At 59.3% G+C, this 15948-nt stretch overlaps 1 protein-coding gene across 6 annotated transcripts; it reads left to right on the top strand.

The window, feature by feature from the left end:
* Positions 1-1152: 1152 nt before the first annotated feature.
* On the top strand, positions 1153-12087 carry C1QTNF1 (C1q and TNF related 1). 6 transcript variants are annotated; one of them, XM_039501528.1, is made up of 6 exons: positions 2213-2443; positions 3303-3387; positions 6263-6398; positions 8082-8222; positions 8677-8825; positions 10074-12087. In XM_039501528.1, exons 4-6 carry the CDS (start codon positions 8086-8088, stop codon positions 10622-10624), a joined length of 837 nt encoding a protein of 278 aa, XP_039357462.1. In that variant the 5' UTR covers positions 2213-2443; positions 3303-3387; positions 6263-6398; positions 8082-8085; the 3' UTR covers positions 10625-12087. The 6 variants fall into 6 exon arrangements, with proteins under 6 accessions (XP_039357459.1, XP_039357463.1, XP_039357462.1 ...); XM_039501527.1 differs by having other exon boundaries at positions 6259-6398; XM_039501525.1 differs by lacking the exons at positions 2213-2443; positions 3303-3387 and adding an exon at positions 1153-1240 and having other exon boundaries at positions 6259-6398.
* Positions 12088-15948: the final 3861 nt, after the last annotated feature.

The raw sequence follows: 15948 nt of genomic DNA, 5'->3' as shown, positions 1-15948 counted from the left end.
GCCTGCTCCAGCCCAGCCTATGGGGCACAGCGCCTGAGCACCATCTGCCCTGCACATCGCACTGGGCTCTCACTCGGTAGCCAAGAATGAGGGGAGAGAGCCAGGAACACAGGAATGGCCAGAACACACCAAGGTCCCATCCAGTCCTGTGCCCTGTCTCTGGCAGCAGCTGGCACCCGGTGCTTCAGAGGAAGGTTAAGAAAATCTGTTGTGGGCCTGGTGTGGCAGGCCAGGCTGGCACCACCTACAAAAGGCAGGCTGTGCAGGGCACTGTTAGACACAGCTTTAAACATGGTGAAATGCCAGCACGGGGAGGGGGGAAGGTAGCGTTGGGGATGTGAGTGGGGAAAGGGGCGGGATTGGGGCAGGTAGGGAACTCACCCTTACCAGGGATGGGCTCCGGGACCCACTTCTCTTCTGCACAAGGCAAATCATGTGGGAATGAAACCCAAAAACCATTTGGGGAGGGAGGGGGTCCAGGATCCTGACCTGGAGGAGCCTCTCCTTTGGCAGAGCCTCAAGTCTCCCATGTGATGTTCTGATCCCATGAAGCCCAGCAAGCCGGGGCCCTTAGCTCGGCAGAGGGCAAGGAGAGGAACAAGCCAAGCTTGCTGGGCTGGTATGAGCAGAGATGGGGCGGGGGGTGAGCTTTAGTGTCCCAGGTAGCCTCTTGCAGGAGTGTGCTGGCTGCATTTCTCCCCGCAGGACATTTGGCTCTCAAGCTCTTGCAGACTGGCGAGGTCTTGGCCCTGCAGCCCCCCCAGCAGAGGCATGCTGGGACTCCTGCTGCTTTTTGAGGGGGGCTCATTCCCCCCTGCACAGCCTGCTCTGCCAGCACAGGGATGAGCAAGCAAGAGAAGCCGGTTTGCCTTCTGCCCTGGCTAGCTGGGATCTTTCTCCCACTCAGCAGCGGAGCAGCCCGTGCCCTGGGCAACACTGAGCCTGCTGAGTGCCTGGGATGCAGCTGGCTGCTCAGACCCTGGCAGCTCCCAGGCAGGCCCCTGCCAGCACTCCAGCTTGCACATGGGACCAGCAGGACAAGACCACACGTGTGGGACAGAATCCCAGCCTGCTGGCTCCTCCCCCCTCCCTGCTCCCAGCTGCTTTTTCTTGGCATTTGCAGGGGTTAAGGAATTACCCAGGCAAGGGTGTGAGCACAGCCCAGCGCTAGCATTCCCGGCTGCTCCCCCTGCACTCGCCCAGCAGCTGGAGGCCAGGGAGGACCAGAGAGTGCAACCAGGTACAGAGACAATGAGGGACAGACGCTGCTCCCAGGCCAGGGCTTGGGCCCAAGCAGCTGCTGCTCTCGTTAAACCAACCCTAGAGAACAGACGCTAGGGGATGGGCCTGCCCTGGGCCCAGGGATGGGCTGGAAAGGACTGGAGGACATGGGCCAACCCTGCTTCTGGGGCTGGAGCCTTCCTCTCCTGGGGAGAACCCAGAGTCCCAGCTGGTGGGTGGAATGGGGATGGCTCCGGGGTTAGATCAGTAAAGCCTGGGCCCCCTGCCCTGACACTCGCTCCCCATAGGGAGCCGAGAGCTGTGGTGGCTGCTCCCCAAAGTGCCACACACCCATGAGGATTGGGGAACCCTACTGCCAAGTGCCCTGGAAAAGTCTCCTCACATCCCCAGGGGCACAGGCTGTGCTCCCTGTAGGGTGAGCAGCCTGCAACCTCCCCTCCTGCACGCACCCCAGCAGGCCTCCCTGCAGCCTCAGCATCCTCCAGCAGCCCCAGGCCAGGCTGCAGGCTGCAGCCAGCCCAACACGGGCTCTGGCGCAGCACCCAGGAGCAGGCCCTGGATTTCTGTGTCCAGCTGGCACAGGCTCTGGCTGTACCTGTGAAAATAACCTCCCCAGCTCCTGGGCTGCCCGGCACCGTTCCAGCCTCAGACACGCCTGGGGGCTTGGCCGAGAGCCTTGTGGCACTGCAGGGGATTTGGGCTTGTCATTCTGCTGAGCTGAGCCACTGCTGCTGGGGTCCCTCCCCCTTGGCTCCAGCCTCAGCCATCTGGAGGTCTGTCCTGGCACGTTAAACCTACCATCATTGTCCTGGGCAGAGCGGGCGGCAGTGCTGGGCATGGCAGGGGCTGGGCGCACACATGGTTAACACAGGCCCTGCTCTCTGCCGCAGCTCACATCTGGCAGGGGGAGGGCTGCTTTGCCGAGTTTGTCCCTTTTCTTCCCTCTCCTCCTTTATGCTGGAGAGACTGCGTTTCCGCCCGGGCGTAGGAGGAGCAGAGGCTGCGCTAGAGGGGCAGGGAGCAGAGCTGCCTTGGGCCAGGCCCCCACTTCCCTCCTCCCTGCACCTCAGTGGGTGGTGGAAGTGGCAGCTCAAGGGGGATGCTGTAGGGAGACGAAACGCACCGAGAGAGGGCGAGAGAAACAGTTCCAGCACGGCCAGCACCTTGGGCTCCAGCCACCAAGGCGTCAAACCTGCCACAAGTACGTGTCAGGGCGGTGGGCGGGCTGGCAAGGCCCTGGGTGTTTGTGCAGGGGGCATCGGGGTGGTTAGCAGCCCCTGTTCAAATGGCCAAACAAAGGCCACACCCGGGGCTTCAGCTGGAGCTCCCCGGGGATCATGGCACACGGAGCCCCCACTACGTGAGCTCGCCAGCAGCAGGGAGCACATGCAGCCCTCGGCTTGGGCCTAAGCCTGCACTTCCCAGGGAGCGCTGGGGCCCTGGAGCCTAGGCTGGGATATGACAGTGCGTGTTCAGATCTCCTGCCGTCCCCTGCTGCTCCGTCTGGGCTGACAGAGCCGGGGGCCCTAGCGCTGAGCACGCACCTCCGCGTTCCCTAGCACGGCTCGGAGCAGCTCTGCGCTCCCATAGCGGTCGCTGGCGCTGCCCGGCTGCACCCTTCCCCGGGGCAACAAAGGTGCCCCAGCCTACTCGGTCCTTACACCAGGCATCTGGGCCAAAGGCCCTTAAGGACGGGCAGTGCCAACAGCTCCAGTGATGTGCCACTGCCCTGGCACAGCCTGGCATGTCCGTAGGGGGCAGGGGAGTGATGTGCTTGCTTGGTCCCATGCCCATTGCAGTGTTTGCTGGGTAAGAGGGTCTCGTTTCCTGGCTTTGTCACAAGAAGCCAGGGAAGGCCTGTGTCTGCATCATGTCCTTGCACCCTGGAAACCCCAAGGACGGGGACGTGGGGTGGGCACACAGTCCAGCTGCCCGTCTCCAGCTCCCCTTCCCCATGCCTACCAGTGGGCCCCTCCTCCTCTCACTGCTGGGATTTGTGCTCAGTTCAGCCCGGTCCTTAATGCTGCCTAGGATTGATTTCAGGCTGTTTTGCCTTACAGGCTTGAGGCTTTCTCAGGAAGTGAATTTACATATCCCAGGCCTCTCCTGGAGAGCGTCCAGCCTGGACAGGAAAAAACAGTCCGGGTAGTAAGAGTGCAAGCATGTGTGTCTGTCTGTGCATGCGTGTAGCTGTGTGAGGTGGCGAGTGTGAGCTCGGCCAGCTCTGTGCACAGCATGTGAGCCGTGTGAGCAGGTGCTTGCCTCCTTTTCCTGCCCCAGGATGGCCTGGGAAATGAATTGCTTTGTCTCAGTGGGAATTTCCTGGTTAAGGTTTGTCAGCCCAGCTGAGCAGATCCCAGGAGATGGGTTTTCTCAAAGACTGGGGCTGCTTTGGGTTCCAGCGGGAAACGCCTAACAACTGGAAGCCTCTTTTCCCTGGCTTATGATACAGCAGAGAAAGAGCCAGACTTCCACAGTCACAGTGTGTGCGTCTCTGCATGCACTCAGGCACCCTCGCACACTCATCCATGTGCATGCACACTTACACAACTCTCATGCATGCACTAGTACACTGGCACATGCTCACATGCCCAAGCACACAGTCAAAGGGCAGCATAGGGTTAAGGAAACCAGGCCTGTCAGGGCATCACTGCTTCCCAGGGGGGTGGCAGGGTCTCCTCTGGAATTCTCCAGCTGATTTGCTCTGTGTCTCTGTCCCTGAGAGAGGGGAAGGAAGGGGCAGGCCAGTGGGGGAGTGATGGCCAGTCACGGTGAGGAGAGGCTGGGGAGCAGGGAAGAGACCATGAGCTCCAAGCCCCCTGTGCAGCCTGCGAGGGTGATGGGAGGGCACAGGCTTTGCCCACGGAGTGTGTGCACTCAGGTCACTGTCTGCAGTGTGTAAGGCTCCTAGGCAGGGCGAGGAGGGTTGCTGCCTGGCTGAGCTCAGATCACGGGGCTTCCCTGAGATTCTCAGTCTGTGCCCTCTGCCCTGGCTCAGCAGCTGAGAGCACTGGAGAGGGCACCGTGTCCCTGCTGTGCCACTGGCAGGGGATACCCAGCCCTCCCAGGGGGATGAGTGAGGGGCTGGAACCCTTTGCCAAGCGTACACGTGGGCTGGTGTTTCCCCACCCCTCCCCACCTCTGGTCCGCCTCCCCTCTGGGCAGCTCTCAGCTGTAATTAACATGACTCATAAACCAAATATTCTGCCCTTGAACTCCCTCCACAAACCAGAGAGCCGAGGAATTTGCAGCTGCCCTGATGTGGCCGAGTGCTCACGCTGCCCAAGTGTCCCTATTCCGAGCCTGGATGTAAAAGCAAAAGCAAATTCTGCTGTAAGCCCTTGACTTCAGGTGCCCAGGCCTGTCATGCCTGTGCCTTAACCTGTCCCGGTTTCCAGAGGCACCAGGCCAGGGGCGCTGTGGGCACTCAGCACCTCTCTGGATCAGGCCCTGGGGGGGGAGGTGCTGCAGCACCCTGGATTGGAGCAGCTGTAGCTAGCAATGCCTAGGCAGTGCTCTGTGCCACCTCCTCCCCCGCGGTCCCGGGCCGGCGCGAGGCCTCTAGCTGCAGCAGTGCTCTTCATGACAGCAGTCTGGCTTCTCAGGCACGGCCCCCTGAAAAGCCTTGGCTCCTGCTACCCCATCTGCGCCTGCGTGTCTGCAGAGGGCCCTGTCCATGCACCGCGTCACCCACTGCGGAGGGTCCTGGAGGTCCCTGCGTACCAGCAGGGCTGCTGCAGGCCAGGAGATGCCGAGGGCTCCGCCCCTCTCCTTGGCATTGGCTGGACTCTGCCGTGACTCAAAAGGGGCTGAGCGGGATAAGCACGAGGGAGAGCGGCTGCCCGGCGAGGAGCGTGGGGCCATGGGCGAATGCAAATATTATCCTTGGCCTCACGCTGAGCACACGGTCCCACGCTCCAAGAGCCCGTCTCCTTTGGCTGCTGGCTCCCAACTGGGCTCCTGGTTGCCAGAAGACTTCAATGTCTCTGGAAAAACAGGCTTTGTTTCCTTAAAACTCTTCCTGAAAAGAGGCACTGGGCAGGCTCCTGCTGAGTGCTGGCTGCCAGCTGGGCCACCGGCTTCTGATCCCAGGGTGGCAGCTGGCCCCTTTGCCACTGCCCCTTTTGTGTTCTGTGGGGAGAGGGGCCTGGGTGTGCCCTGGCACTAGAGGCACTTTGTTTCCTGCCTGGCACTGACTGTGCAATGTGCCCTTTCTCGCCCGTGCTGCCAGGTGTAAGCGACACTGGGTACCAGATTGGAGAGGGGGGGGGGAGAGCTTCGGCTGAGCGCACAGATCTGCACTGCTTGTGGGAGCTGCTTGCGTAGGGGGCCACCCCACTCTGCGGGGAGGGATGACGTGCCCCCCAGCTAGGGGACAGGGCTCGCATTCTGCAGAACATGCACCTCAACAGGCAGAGGTGCATACCCCTCAGAGAGGGAGGGGGCCTGTCCTCTGGGGCCGGAAGGGGACAAGCAGTCCCGTGTGCCTTTGCAGGGCTTGGTGGCAGCAGAGAGGCAGGTGCTAGCAAGAAACCTCTTCTCCGAGCCCAGTACTGGGGGGCTGGGAGGAGAAAAAAGGGGCTGAACTGGGGAGATGCTGCTCCTGAGCGCCCAGCCAGCCCCAGGGCACCAGGGTGCTGCTGCCCATATGGCCACGGCCCAGGGGAGGGGCATGGAGGGAGGTGCCCAATGAGAGCCGTGCCCCCCCACCCCCAGCTCTGCCCTCTCCTGGGCCCTCGGAGCTGCTCAGCAGGCGGCTGGGGCGGGCTCTGGTGCTACTGAGTCCCTGGGGAAGTCGGGACGGGCTGGTGTTACGCAGGGACGTCCTGGCCATACCGGAGAGGTTCCAGGCTGTCACTGGGGGAAGCGTGCCGAGGGCTCTGCAGACACCTGGCTCTGCTGGACAGCCAGGGCTAGTGACCCGACACCTCTGCCCAGCTGTTCGGCTACCTCTGCAGGCTACAAACCTTCACACTCATCCCCAGAGATGCCATTATCTGCTGATTGTTTTCCCAGTCAGCAGGCGAAGCTCGAGCGCTGTGGCCAGGGGTTCCGCAGTCCTCACTCACCACGCCAATGGGCAGCAGCCCGCGGGAGGCTTGACTACGCACTGCAGGAGCTGGCACGAGTGTTAGCCCCACCTTCTCCCGCCCCAGGTAACCCCTGCCCAGCGCTGAATGCTAAGGCACAGGGTGGGGGCGGGGGACAAGCTGACACAGCATCTGCCCACCCTGCCCCGGATTTCCCCTCGGCTTGCAGGCGAGCAGCGCTGTCCCAGGGAGCCTCATGCCTGGCTCTGCCGGAGCAGCCCCCGCCTAGCCCAGGCCCACCCGGGTCAGCAAGTGGTGTTTGGCTCGGGATGCTGGGCCCGATGCCGCTATTCCTCCTAGTCCAGCGCCGTTGGGGCTGGGGGCGAGCGGGGTGAGGCTGTTTGAGGGTGGGGGGAAGGTTTGTGGCCAGGCCTCTGGCACCTGTGGGGCAGGGCTGGCTGCAGGGAAGGATGCAGCTGGAGCCAGAAGCATTTTGTGCAAGGCCGTCACAGTGGTCATTCCTGGGCTTGCCGAGACCCAGGCCAGCGCTGGGGAAGGGGAGACAGAGCCTAGAGCTGCTGAAAGGGTGATGTGGATTTTAATTAATCTGCGAAACAGGAGCTAGGGCTGCTGGGTGGGGCTGGCAGGGTCTCTCTTCCCTCCTCCCCCTATGCAGTGGGCAGCAGCTCAGGATGTGGTGCCTGGCTCTGACCTGCTAGAAGTTCTGAGGAGCCAGAGCTGGGAGAGGCCTACTGGACCCCTTGCCCGATGTCCTGGTGTGCTGCCTCTCTAATGCCTGGTCCACGTGATGGAGCTTCCACCATCTCCCCTGCCTGGTGCAGCTCACTGCCCGGCTGCCTCCCCTCCCTTGCTCTGGATTGCCCCAGGTAGCACGCTGCCCGGTGTCTCTCCCTCCAGGCGGGCACGCTGCCAATCCCTTAGTGCCCACCCAGCACCCGCTGTCAGCCCCCTCCTGGGCCGGGCTCATGTGCAGCCCCGGTGGCATGCCCATAAACAGCCACTGCAACCAGCCGCAATGCTGGCAGCCCAGCCCGGGCCCCGTGCGCTCCTGCACCTTGCCCTGGGGCTGGGTCTGGGCCATGCACACCTGGGAGCGGCTTCCTCGCGGGGAGGCCAGGATGCCCCGAGCGGTGCCTTAGCGGAGCCTGCTGGCTGCTCCTGGTGCAGTGACAGGGTGGGGTGAAGGGAGGCTGCCCCCCCCCCTCCCGCCATGAGGCTCTAGCCCAGCCCAAACCCACTGCAGGGACGACAAGCAAAGGGACCAGCAGTTACACCTGCCCTGCTCCTCGCAGGCCCTGGCCACTTGCCCAGCCCAGTCTAGGGCATCCCTTAGGCCTGCAGGGCGGGGGGCACTGGGGCCAGGAAGGGCCCTGCAGCCTCTCCAAGATGGAGCTGCCACAGACCTTGTGACCCAGTTCTCAGTGGCTCCTTGGTGCTGCAGGGGAGGGAGTGAGGCATTGGTTGCCAACCCTCCAGGATTGGCCTGGAGTCTCCAGGAATTAAAGATTAATCTTTAATTAAAGATTATGTCATGAGATTAAGTCTCCAGGAATACGGCCAACCAGAATTGGCAACCCAAGGTGGGCCCAAGGCAGTCCAGCCCCTTCCCCACAGCTCTGCAGTGTGTGCGTCTCTGCATGCACTCAGGCACCCTCGCACCCTCATCCGTGTGCAGCCAGCCCAGGGCCCACAGCCAGCCCAGGGCCTCGTGGGTGCACTGCATGTCCATCTCCGCGAGAAACCCACCACCGTTCTGGGGCCTGACCTCCCCACTGGCCTTTCCCCCAGCAGGATGGAGGGGCCCTGGGCACTGAGCTTCCTGCTGCTGGCCTGCCTGCTGCTGCCCGACTCCACGCTGAGCCAGCCCAGCCCCCCCGAGGAGGAGCAGGGAGAGGCAACGCGGGCACCGTCCCACCGCCACGCCGCCAGGTTAGGGGGCAGGGGCGCCACCACAGACGGGGCTTCAGCTGGGCTCTTTGGCCTCCCAGAACAGCCAGCACATGGCCTGAGCTGAAGGAGGTCCTGCCCCAGGTGGGGCAATAGGCATCCCCCAGGCCTGCAGTCACTAGGGGAGGAGGCTGAGGATGCCGCTTGGAAACGCCTGCTCCTGGGGGAGGGCCAGGGAAAGGGCGGTGGGGAACTCCCCAGCTGGGGCGCATGTGGGGAGGGCAGCAGCTCACTTCTCCACTGCTCAGTGGAGTGGGCTTGGTCAGGTCACTGGGGTGGCCGGCTTCCCCAACACACAGCAGGTCCCTAGGGCAGCAGGCTCCCCTCACCTCCTCAGTGCATCCCGGGCAGCACCCTCGTCCCAGGGGTCGCTGAGGCTGCTTTCCCAGCTCCCACCCTGAGGTCTCAGTGCTGCTCTTTGACTGATACCTCCCAGGGCCGAACGGGACCACGAGAAATATCATCACAACCCGGACAAGCAGCCTCCCCGCTCCCAGTGCGTGCGCTGCTGCGACCCCCCCACGCACTCCTCTGCCTACCCCATGTACCAGCCCCTGCCCCACATCAACATCACCATCCTGAAAGGTAAGAGGACCTTGCCACCTCACTGGCTGGACAACACAGAGGGGGCTGGGACAGAATCCTGGATCCACGGGGACAGGCGAATCCTGGTCCCCTCAGCAGTGTCTGGACTGGAGGGCAGTGTGAGGCCAGAGGCTGGGGCAGAACGGAGCTCTGTGTCTCCACCTCCCCTCACAGCCTCATCCACAAGGCCCCCAGTGCTGCCCTGCGATGCAGAGTGGTGTCAGGTGCTCTCAGCTCATCTGGGGGCCCCCGGCACCCCCGAGTGCTGGGCAGTGGGAATCAGCTTTTCGGGAGGGCCTGAAGCCTGAAATGCCACCTGGCCTCCATGTTGCCAGGGCACCGAGCAGCATTGCACCTGGAGCGTCTTCCCAGGCCCACATGGGGGGCTGGGCTCCAGCTGCTGCCGTCACTTGTCTCCCTGGGCACCACTCTGGTCACTGGCGCTGCTGCTCTTGGACAAACGTCATGGTTCAGTTTCTTTAGGGCCAGATTTGGAAACGCTCCTTGTGCTGAAGCCAGGGGCCAGAGGGTAGAACCCCCAATCCAAGTCACTGCACAGAGCAGAGTGGGGGGTGCGGGCATCGACTAGGGAGCACCGGGGTGGCAGAGGACGTGGGTCTGGGCATGGGCAGGGGACCTGGGAGCACAGGGTAATAGAAAACATGGCAGCGGCTCAGGGCCCTCTCGGTATCATCAATGGGCAGCACTGGACTCAGCCTCAGCCCCAGGGCTGCCTTCGGTAGAAGGGAAGGGGACTGTGGCACCGGCACTGCTCTACAGCCTGGAGGGTACACGGGGGAATCAGTCCAGAATCTGAGCAAAGGCACCAGGCGTTAACAACCCCTGGGCACCCTGGGACATGCTGGGCCTGCAGGGCAGCCAGATCTGGTAGCCCATGCATGGAGCTGCAGGAATGCCCGGGGGAGAGCTAGGGAAGCCAGAGTCCCTGCAGAGTGGGGCTGGCAGGGCGCAGAGGGAGAGCACTGAGGCTTGCGGGTGGGAACGCAGCCCAAGCTAAGCCCTGGGAGGTGGGTGGCCTCCGGGGAGAGAGCTATAACGTTTGGGGTGCTGCAGTGAGGATGAGCAGGCACTCGGCTCTGCTTGGGAACCCGTTTTGCTGTGCCCGGCTCATGCCCTGGGGCTGGCACTACAGCTGTGTGCTTCATCCAGCCCCGGCTGGCTGCTCTGAGTGGGCAAGGATGGTGCAGGCCTCGCCAGTGCAAACAACATCCGTCTTGCCTTGCCCAGGTGAGAAAGGAGACAGGGGCGAGCGAGGCCTGCAGGGAAAGTTTGGCAAAGCCGGATCGGCAGGCAGCAGGGGCCACACGGGGCCCAAGGGCCAGAAGGGGAGCATCGGGGCCACAGGGGAGCCATGCAAAAGTCACTATGCCGCGTTCTCCGTGGGCCGCAAGAAACCTCTGCACAGCAACGACTACTACCAGACACTGCTCTTCGACACCGAGTTTGTCAACCTCTACGGCCACTTCAACATGTTCATGGGCAAGTTCTACTGCTACGTGCCTGGCATCTACTACTTTGCACTCAATGTGCACACCTGGAACCAGAAGGAGACCTACCTGCACATGGTGAAGAACGGGGTCGAGGTGGTGATCCTCTATGCCCAGCAGAGCGACCGGAGCATCATGCAGAGCCAGAGCGTCATGCTGGAGCTGCAGGAGCAGGACGAGGTCTGGGTGCGTCTCTTCAAGGGCGAGCGGGAGAACGCAGTCTTCAGCGACGAGTACGACACCTACGTCACCTTCAGCGGCTACCTGATCAAGCCCAGTGGGGAGCCGTGACCCCAGGTCTGGCCTGTCCGGCTAGTCCTCCCCCAAGGCCATCACCCATCTCCTGCTCCGCTCCTCTTCCTGGTGGCAGACCGCCAAGCCCTGTCATGCCTGTGCCCACTCCCTGCTCCCCTTCCTCAGCTGGGGCATGAGCCTCTCCAGGGTCGTCCTCTGCCATTGCACAACGGTGCTCTCATGCCGTCTGTGGCTGTATACATATGGACGTGCCTCTCCCCACCATGCCTTGCTCAGATAACTGGGGTGAGATGTATTGGGAGTGATTTGTGAAAGGAAGAGCTATTCCAGCGAGGGAAACAGGCCTTCCTCGGGCAGCAGGCGGCCCGGGCTGGTATTCATTGGGATGCGTGGGGTCTCAGCATGGCCACCGCAGAAGCCAGTGCTGTGGCAAGGAGCCTCCCACAGGTGTGTGCTTTGGACACGTTTGCCTAGAGGCTAACAAATCCGAGTCCTGGCACACACTTGCACCAGCTGAAGGTGCCCCATTCTGGTACAGTTACATGGGTGCAGACATGACCTCACGGCAGAGGCAGAAGTTGCTCAGCACCAAGCAGGTGCAGGGCTCCCTGCTGGGAAGGGACAGGGAAATGGCAGCTCCCTGGAGGCATCTGCTTCATCCACAGGGACCCTGGGATTTACAGGGTGCAGAGATGCCATCTAGCAGCAGCAGGTGCTGTAGGGACCGGCCTCGCTGGGGCCTGGGAGCAGCGCCACACAGCTCCCAATAAACCCTCCTTCAATGTGGAGCTGGCAGATTGACCTGCTGCAGCTTCCCCTTCCTGCTCTGCTCCGCACCCACCCGCACACGGATGCCTCTGTGCAGGCTCTCGGGATCCACGCCAGGGAGTCCTGCCAGCTGTGCTCTGCATTGGAGTCCAGCAAGGCCATGAGACCCCAGCCCCTGCCCCCATTCAGGGCATAGTGCTGAATAGCCCTCACCCCGGCCCCGCACTCCTCAATGGCTGACGGTCACCACCCTAGCTGCTCCCCCGCAGCCGGGGAGCTGGTTCCAGCTGGCGGCGCTGGTTGCAATGGGCTTAGTCCCTCCTTCCTTGGTTAGTTCTGCTGGTCAGACTTTTTCTCTCTGTCGGTACAACACAGAGCGGGGCCAGGGCCCCGTGCTGCGCCCCCAGGCTCTCTGCGCTGCTCTGTAATCACATTAAACGCTGAAAGGGCTGGATTGCTAGCTGGGCCTTGGTTTCGGGCTCCTTTCTCCACTTCACTCACACTCAGAGGCCCTGTGAGGGGACCCTTGGGCCTGGCTGGCTGAGCTGGGACTCCCTCCCACAATGCCCTTTCCTCCATGGGAACCCTGCAAACTGCCTGAACTGGGCCCGTCGGTCTCTGGAGCTCTCACTGGCTGCAGCAAGCAGCGGCAGGACTCTGGCCCCACAGGCCTGCCGGGAGCGCAGGACCCTCTCTCCTCTGGGGGCAGCACACGCCCTTGTGCCTTCCCACTACACACCTTTGCTTAGATTTGTGCACCTCCCTCCCTAGGTGCAGGTCCCTTGGCATCCCGTGTGTGGGGGCAGGGACCCAGTGCTCGGAGCTGGGCAGCGCCTGAGCGGGACCCAAAGCACGTGCTCTTCCCTCCCACCTGGCTGGAGACAGGGATAAAGGCCCCCCCTGCAAGGGGCTCCAGGCCTGCAGCCCTCCGGCAGTAACAGCTACGCCAGGTACCAGCAGGCTTTGCCCCATGCACTGACTGCCAGGGGGAGGCAGCGCAGGGTGGCAGGGGGCAGCTTGGGAGCATGGCTGGTCCTCAGAGGAGAGGGCAGCATGGGGGAGCAGGTGGGATCTGGGCTCAACCAGCAGCAGTCCCACAGGGCGACAGATGGCTGGGAGGTGAACCCTGCAACGGGGGTAAGGATACATGGTGCTAGGGGAGGCCTGGACACATGCAGGGACAGGCTGATGCCAAGGAGATGGGGGACAGGCACACGCAGTGGCAGGGCAAGGGACACTGCACACCCACTGGGCAGAGCGAGGGAGGTGGGGTGCGTTGGCATTGAAATTTTGTAGCCACAATATCAAGAGTGTCAGCTAAGCCCTGGGTGCCCAGCCTGGACCCCAGACAGGCTGAGCCCTGCAGTCACTTTGTGGAGCTCCTTTGCCGATCTGAGAGCCAGGTCCTGGTGCCTGTGTCTGGGCTGGGCACAGGACTGCCAAGCTTGGCCTTGGCAGCTGAGCAGAGTGCAGGGGCCAGCCCTGCTGTCCTGGGCTGGGTGGGTCCTTGGAAGCTGGGGGATGGGCCAGCCAACTGGCCGGGGGTGGCCTTCCAAGAATAATATTGGGAGAGGCGTCCTGGAGCAGAGCAGGGATGAGGTCACCCACGCCAGAGTCTGTCTCATGGGGCCAGGAGAAACATTCCAGGAGAAGCCTCTGGAGTCATGTGTGGTCACAATATCATTCTCCCCAGCAGACACAAACTTAGGAACATTCCCTTCCTGGGCCTTAGTTGTATCCAGAACCAACTCTGGGTCAACTGGCAAATTCTTAAGTAGCATAAACCGAGAAGCACTTTCTGTCTGCTCCACAGACAAAAGACTGGAGGTACATTCTCCTTCATTAGGCACACTGCTATTTGCAACAGACAAACAATTGAAAACAGTTTTTCCTTCAACAGATAAACTGTTGCTTTCCACAAAAAGTGTCTCACTACACTGATTTCAGAGTGGTAGCCATGTTAGTCTGTATCAGCAAAAACAACGAGGAGTCCTTGTGGCACCTTAGAGACTAACAAATTTATTTGGGCATAAGCTTTCGTGGGCTAAAACCCACTTCATCAGATGCATGGAGTGGAAAATACAAAGGCAGGTATAAATACACAGCATATGAAAAGATGGGAGTTGCCTGGCCGAGTTGGGGAGTCAATGCTAACGAGGCCAATTGAATTAGGATGTGGCCCATTCCCAAAGTTGACAAGGTGTGAGTATCAACAGAGGGAAAGTTATTTTTCTAGTGACCCAGCCTCTCCCACCAGTCTTTATTCAGGCCTAATGTGATGGTGTCACGTTCGCAAGCTACACCGAGCTGCTTTAAACAAATCATTTCTACCTTTTTCAGGCTTACTTCCACAAACTTTACTAGCTAACAATTCATCACTCACCAAGACTGTCCCCCTTCCTTCCTCAGTCAGGGCTTTAACCTGATCACCAACTTTAATTTGCTCTACAGAAACATTTCCCTGAGCCCTATCAAATGCCAGATTCACTTCTGAGATACCAGACAGATACTCAGCAATTTCTTCCACATATGCATTGCCTTTTTGCACAGATAAACAGCTATCTTTCTCAGACAAGCATTTGGAGAAACCCTCCATAGGCAAATCCTTGCCCCAAGTAGACACAGGTTCAAGATTATTTCTTTCCTGTGACTGATTTACATCAACCTGACTGAACAAAGCTTTAATATCATCCCCAATCAAAAGATCCTTAGGCAAGAACTTCCTTGCACCAGTTACAACTTCATGCTGAGCACCATTCCATTCAAGGTGGATTCTGGCTAACGGCACACGTACAGTAAACTCATAGTGGATTACAATATTCACACTCTGATTTGGTAAATAATCTTCCTTTTTGACCAGATCTGCTTTAACAAGAGTGATGTTAGAAGCTGTAATTTGCCCTAAACAGCTTTTACCATTGACTTTTACACTCTCTGCACAAGTTATGAGGTTACCTTCACCTGAGCTCACAAGAGACGCATTACATAAAAGGTGGCAGTGTTGGGGTAAATTTGGTTACACAGAGACAACTGCTTAGAGTCAAACAACCTACCAACATTGTTACAAACTGGATAGATTCAATCCCCATCTTTGCTGTTGAGAGGAGCTGGCTTTTCAGGATGATACAGTTCCTGTTGTTCCTTTATTCTCTTGAGTTGGAGCTTAAGTCTGTTCACTTTTGCCTTAGCTTCTGCGTCCTGCAATCGAAGATATGCCATTCTTCGTTCATATTCAAAACACAGGTGTTCGCTTTAAGCAGCTTCTCCTTCCATATCAGCTATTTTTTGCTTTTGTTCAAGTTCTAGCTACTGGTTTCTCACTGCAAGCATTTTCACTGGGTCTGCTTCCTTATCACTAGCAATTAACACATTTTTCAGTTCCTGCTCTGGGGCCTTTTTCTTAAAAGACAACCCCCCCCCCCCCCGCCCCAGCACAATTCTTCCAGGCTTTTTCTGTCAGGATCTTGACATGGGTCACTCACTGTAACTGATTTTTAACCCTTAAACTCTCCAATATCAACATTAAATTTGATAAGCATGTGGTTCTGATCCAAAAACCCAATTAACTTGCGGTAATGGGTATCCAAGCACGACTACGCCACTGTGACCAGGGTCCTGTTGGGGAGCCAGCTGTGGTCACTCAATTAGGATGAACTGCAAAGAACGGGGCAGACAATCCCCAAACGCTGGTGGCGATTCCAATATTTAGATTTACCAAGCAGCATAAAACAGCTTTTATTATCTCACTGGTTACTCAGAAGTCCAAACAACACAGTTCCCTTAAAGCAGGGCAGCCAACCAGAGCCTGAGAAGGAGCCAGAATTGACCAATGTACATTGCCAAAGAGCCACAGTAATACATCACCCCCCCACCCAGCTCCCAGTGCCTCCCCTTCCTCCCGATCAGCCGTTTGATGGTGTGCAGGAGGCCGGGGAGCGGGAGGAGCGAGGGCACGGCAGGCTCAGGGGAAGGGGTGGGAAGGCGGCAGGGCCTCTAGCAGAGCCAGGGGTTAAGCAGTGAGCCCCTCCCGGCACACTGGAAAGTTGGTGCCTATACAAGGAGCCGCATATTAACTTCTGAAGAGCCGCACGTGGCTCCAGAGCCACAGGTTGGCCACCCCTGCCCAGGCCTCCATCCAGGTACCCATGTCAAATATGAAAATTTCTGTAAATCTTAGTTAATCATATAAAAGAAAAGGTTCTACCAATCCCAAAGGATCGGACACATCACCTCCCAGGTTACTGAATGTTCCAGCTCTTACCCAAATACACGCTACAGCCAATTCTTATTAACTAAACTAAACTTTTGTTTCTTAATAAAGAGAGAGAATGATTAAAAGATCAATATACATACAGACATGAGCTCACTGAGGTGCAGATTCACAGCAGAGATGCTGAGCTCTGTAGCTGCAAAGAGTTCTTTCAGAAATAGTTCATAGGTTAAAGTCCAACATCCAAATCTCATATTCAGGGCGTCCCAACCTAACTGGGACCTCAGTCTTGCGACTCAAACTTCCCCTGATGAAGCCTAAGCAGATCTGAGCTGACAGAATCAGGACCCAAGGATCTTTTAGACAATGACTTTTGACAAGT

This window comes from Mauremys reevesii, linkage group 15, assembly GCF_016161935.1.
Source record: "Mauremys reevesii isolate NIE-2019 linkage group 15, ASM1616193v1, whole genome shotgun sequence".
Classification (NCBI taxonomy): Eukaryota; Metazoa; Chordata; order Testudines; family Geoemydidae; genus Mauremys; species Mauremys reevesii.
This window is presented reverse-complemented; position numbering and strand designations above follow the sequence as displayed.

What these genes read in the sequence shown, in the direction of transcription:
- C1QTNF1 (XM_039501525.1), top strand. Translation starts at nt 8,086, where the DNA reads ATGGAGGGGCCCTGGGCACTGAGCTTCCTGCTGCTGGCCTGCCTGCTG. An exon ending in TCCCACCGCCACGCCGCCAG is followed by an intron (nt 8,223 to 8,676) that starts GTTAGGGGGCAG and finishes GATACCTCCCAG; the next exon opens with GGCCGAACGGGACCACGAGA. An exon ending in CAACATCACCATCCTGAAAG is followed by an intron (nt 8,826 to 10,073) that starts GTAAGAGGACCT and finishes TGCCTTGCCCAG; the next exon opens with GTGAGAAAGGAGACAGGGGC.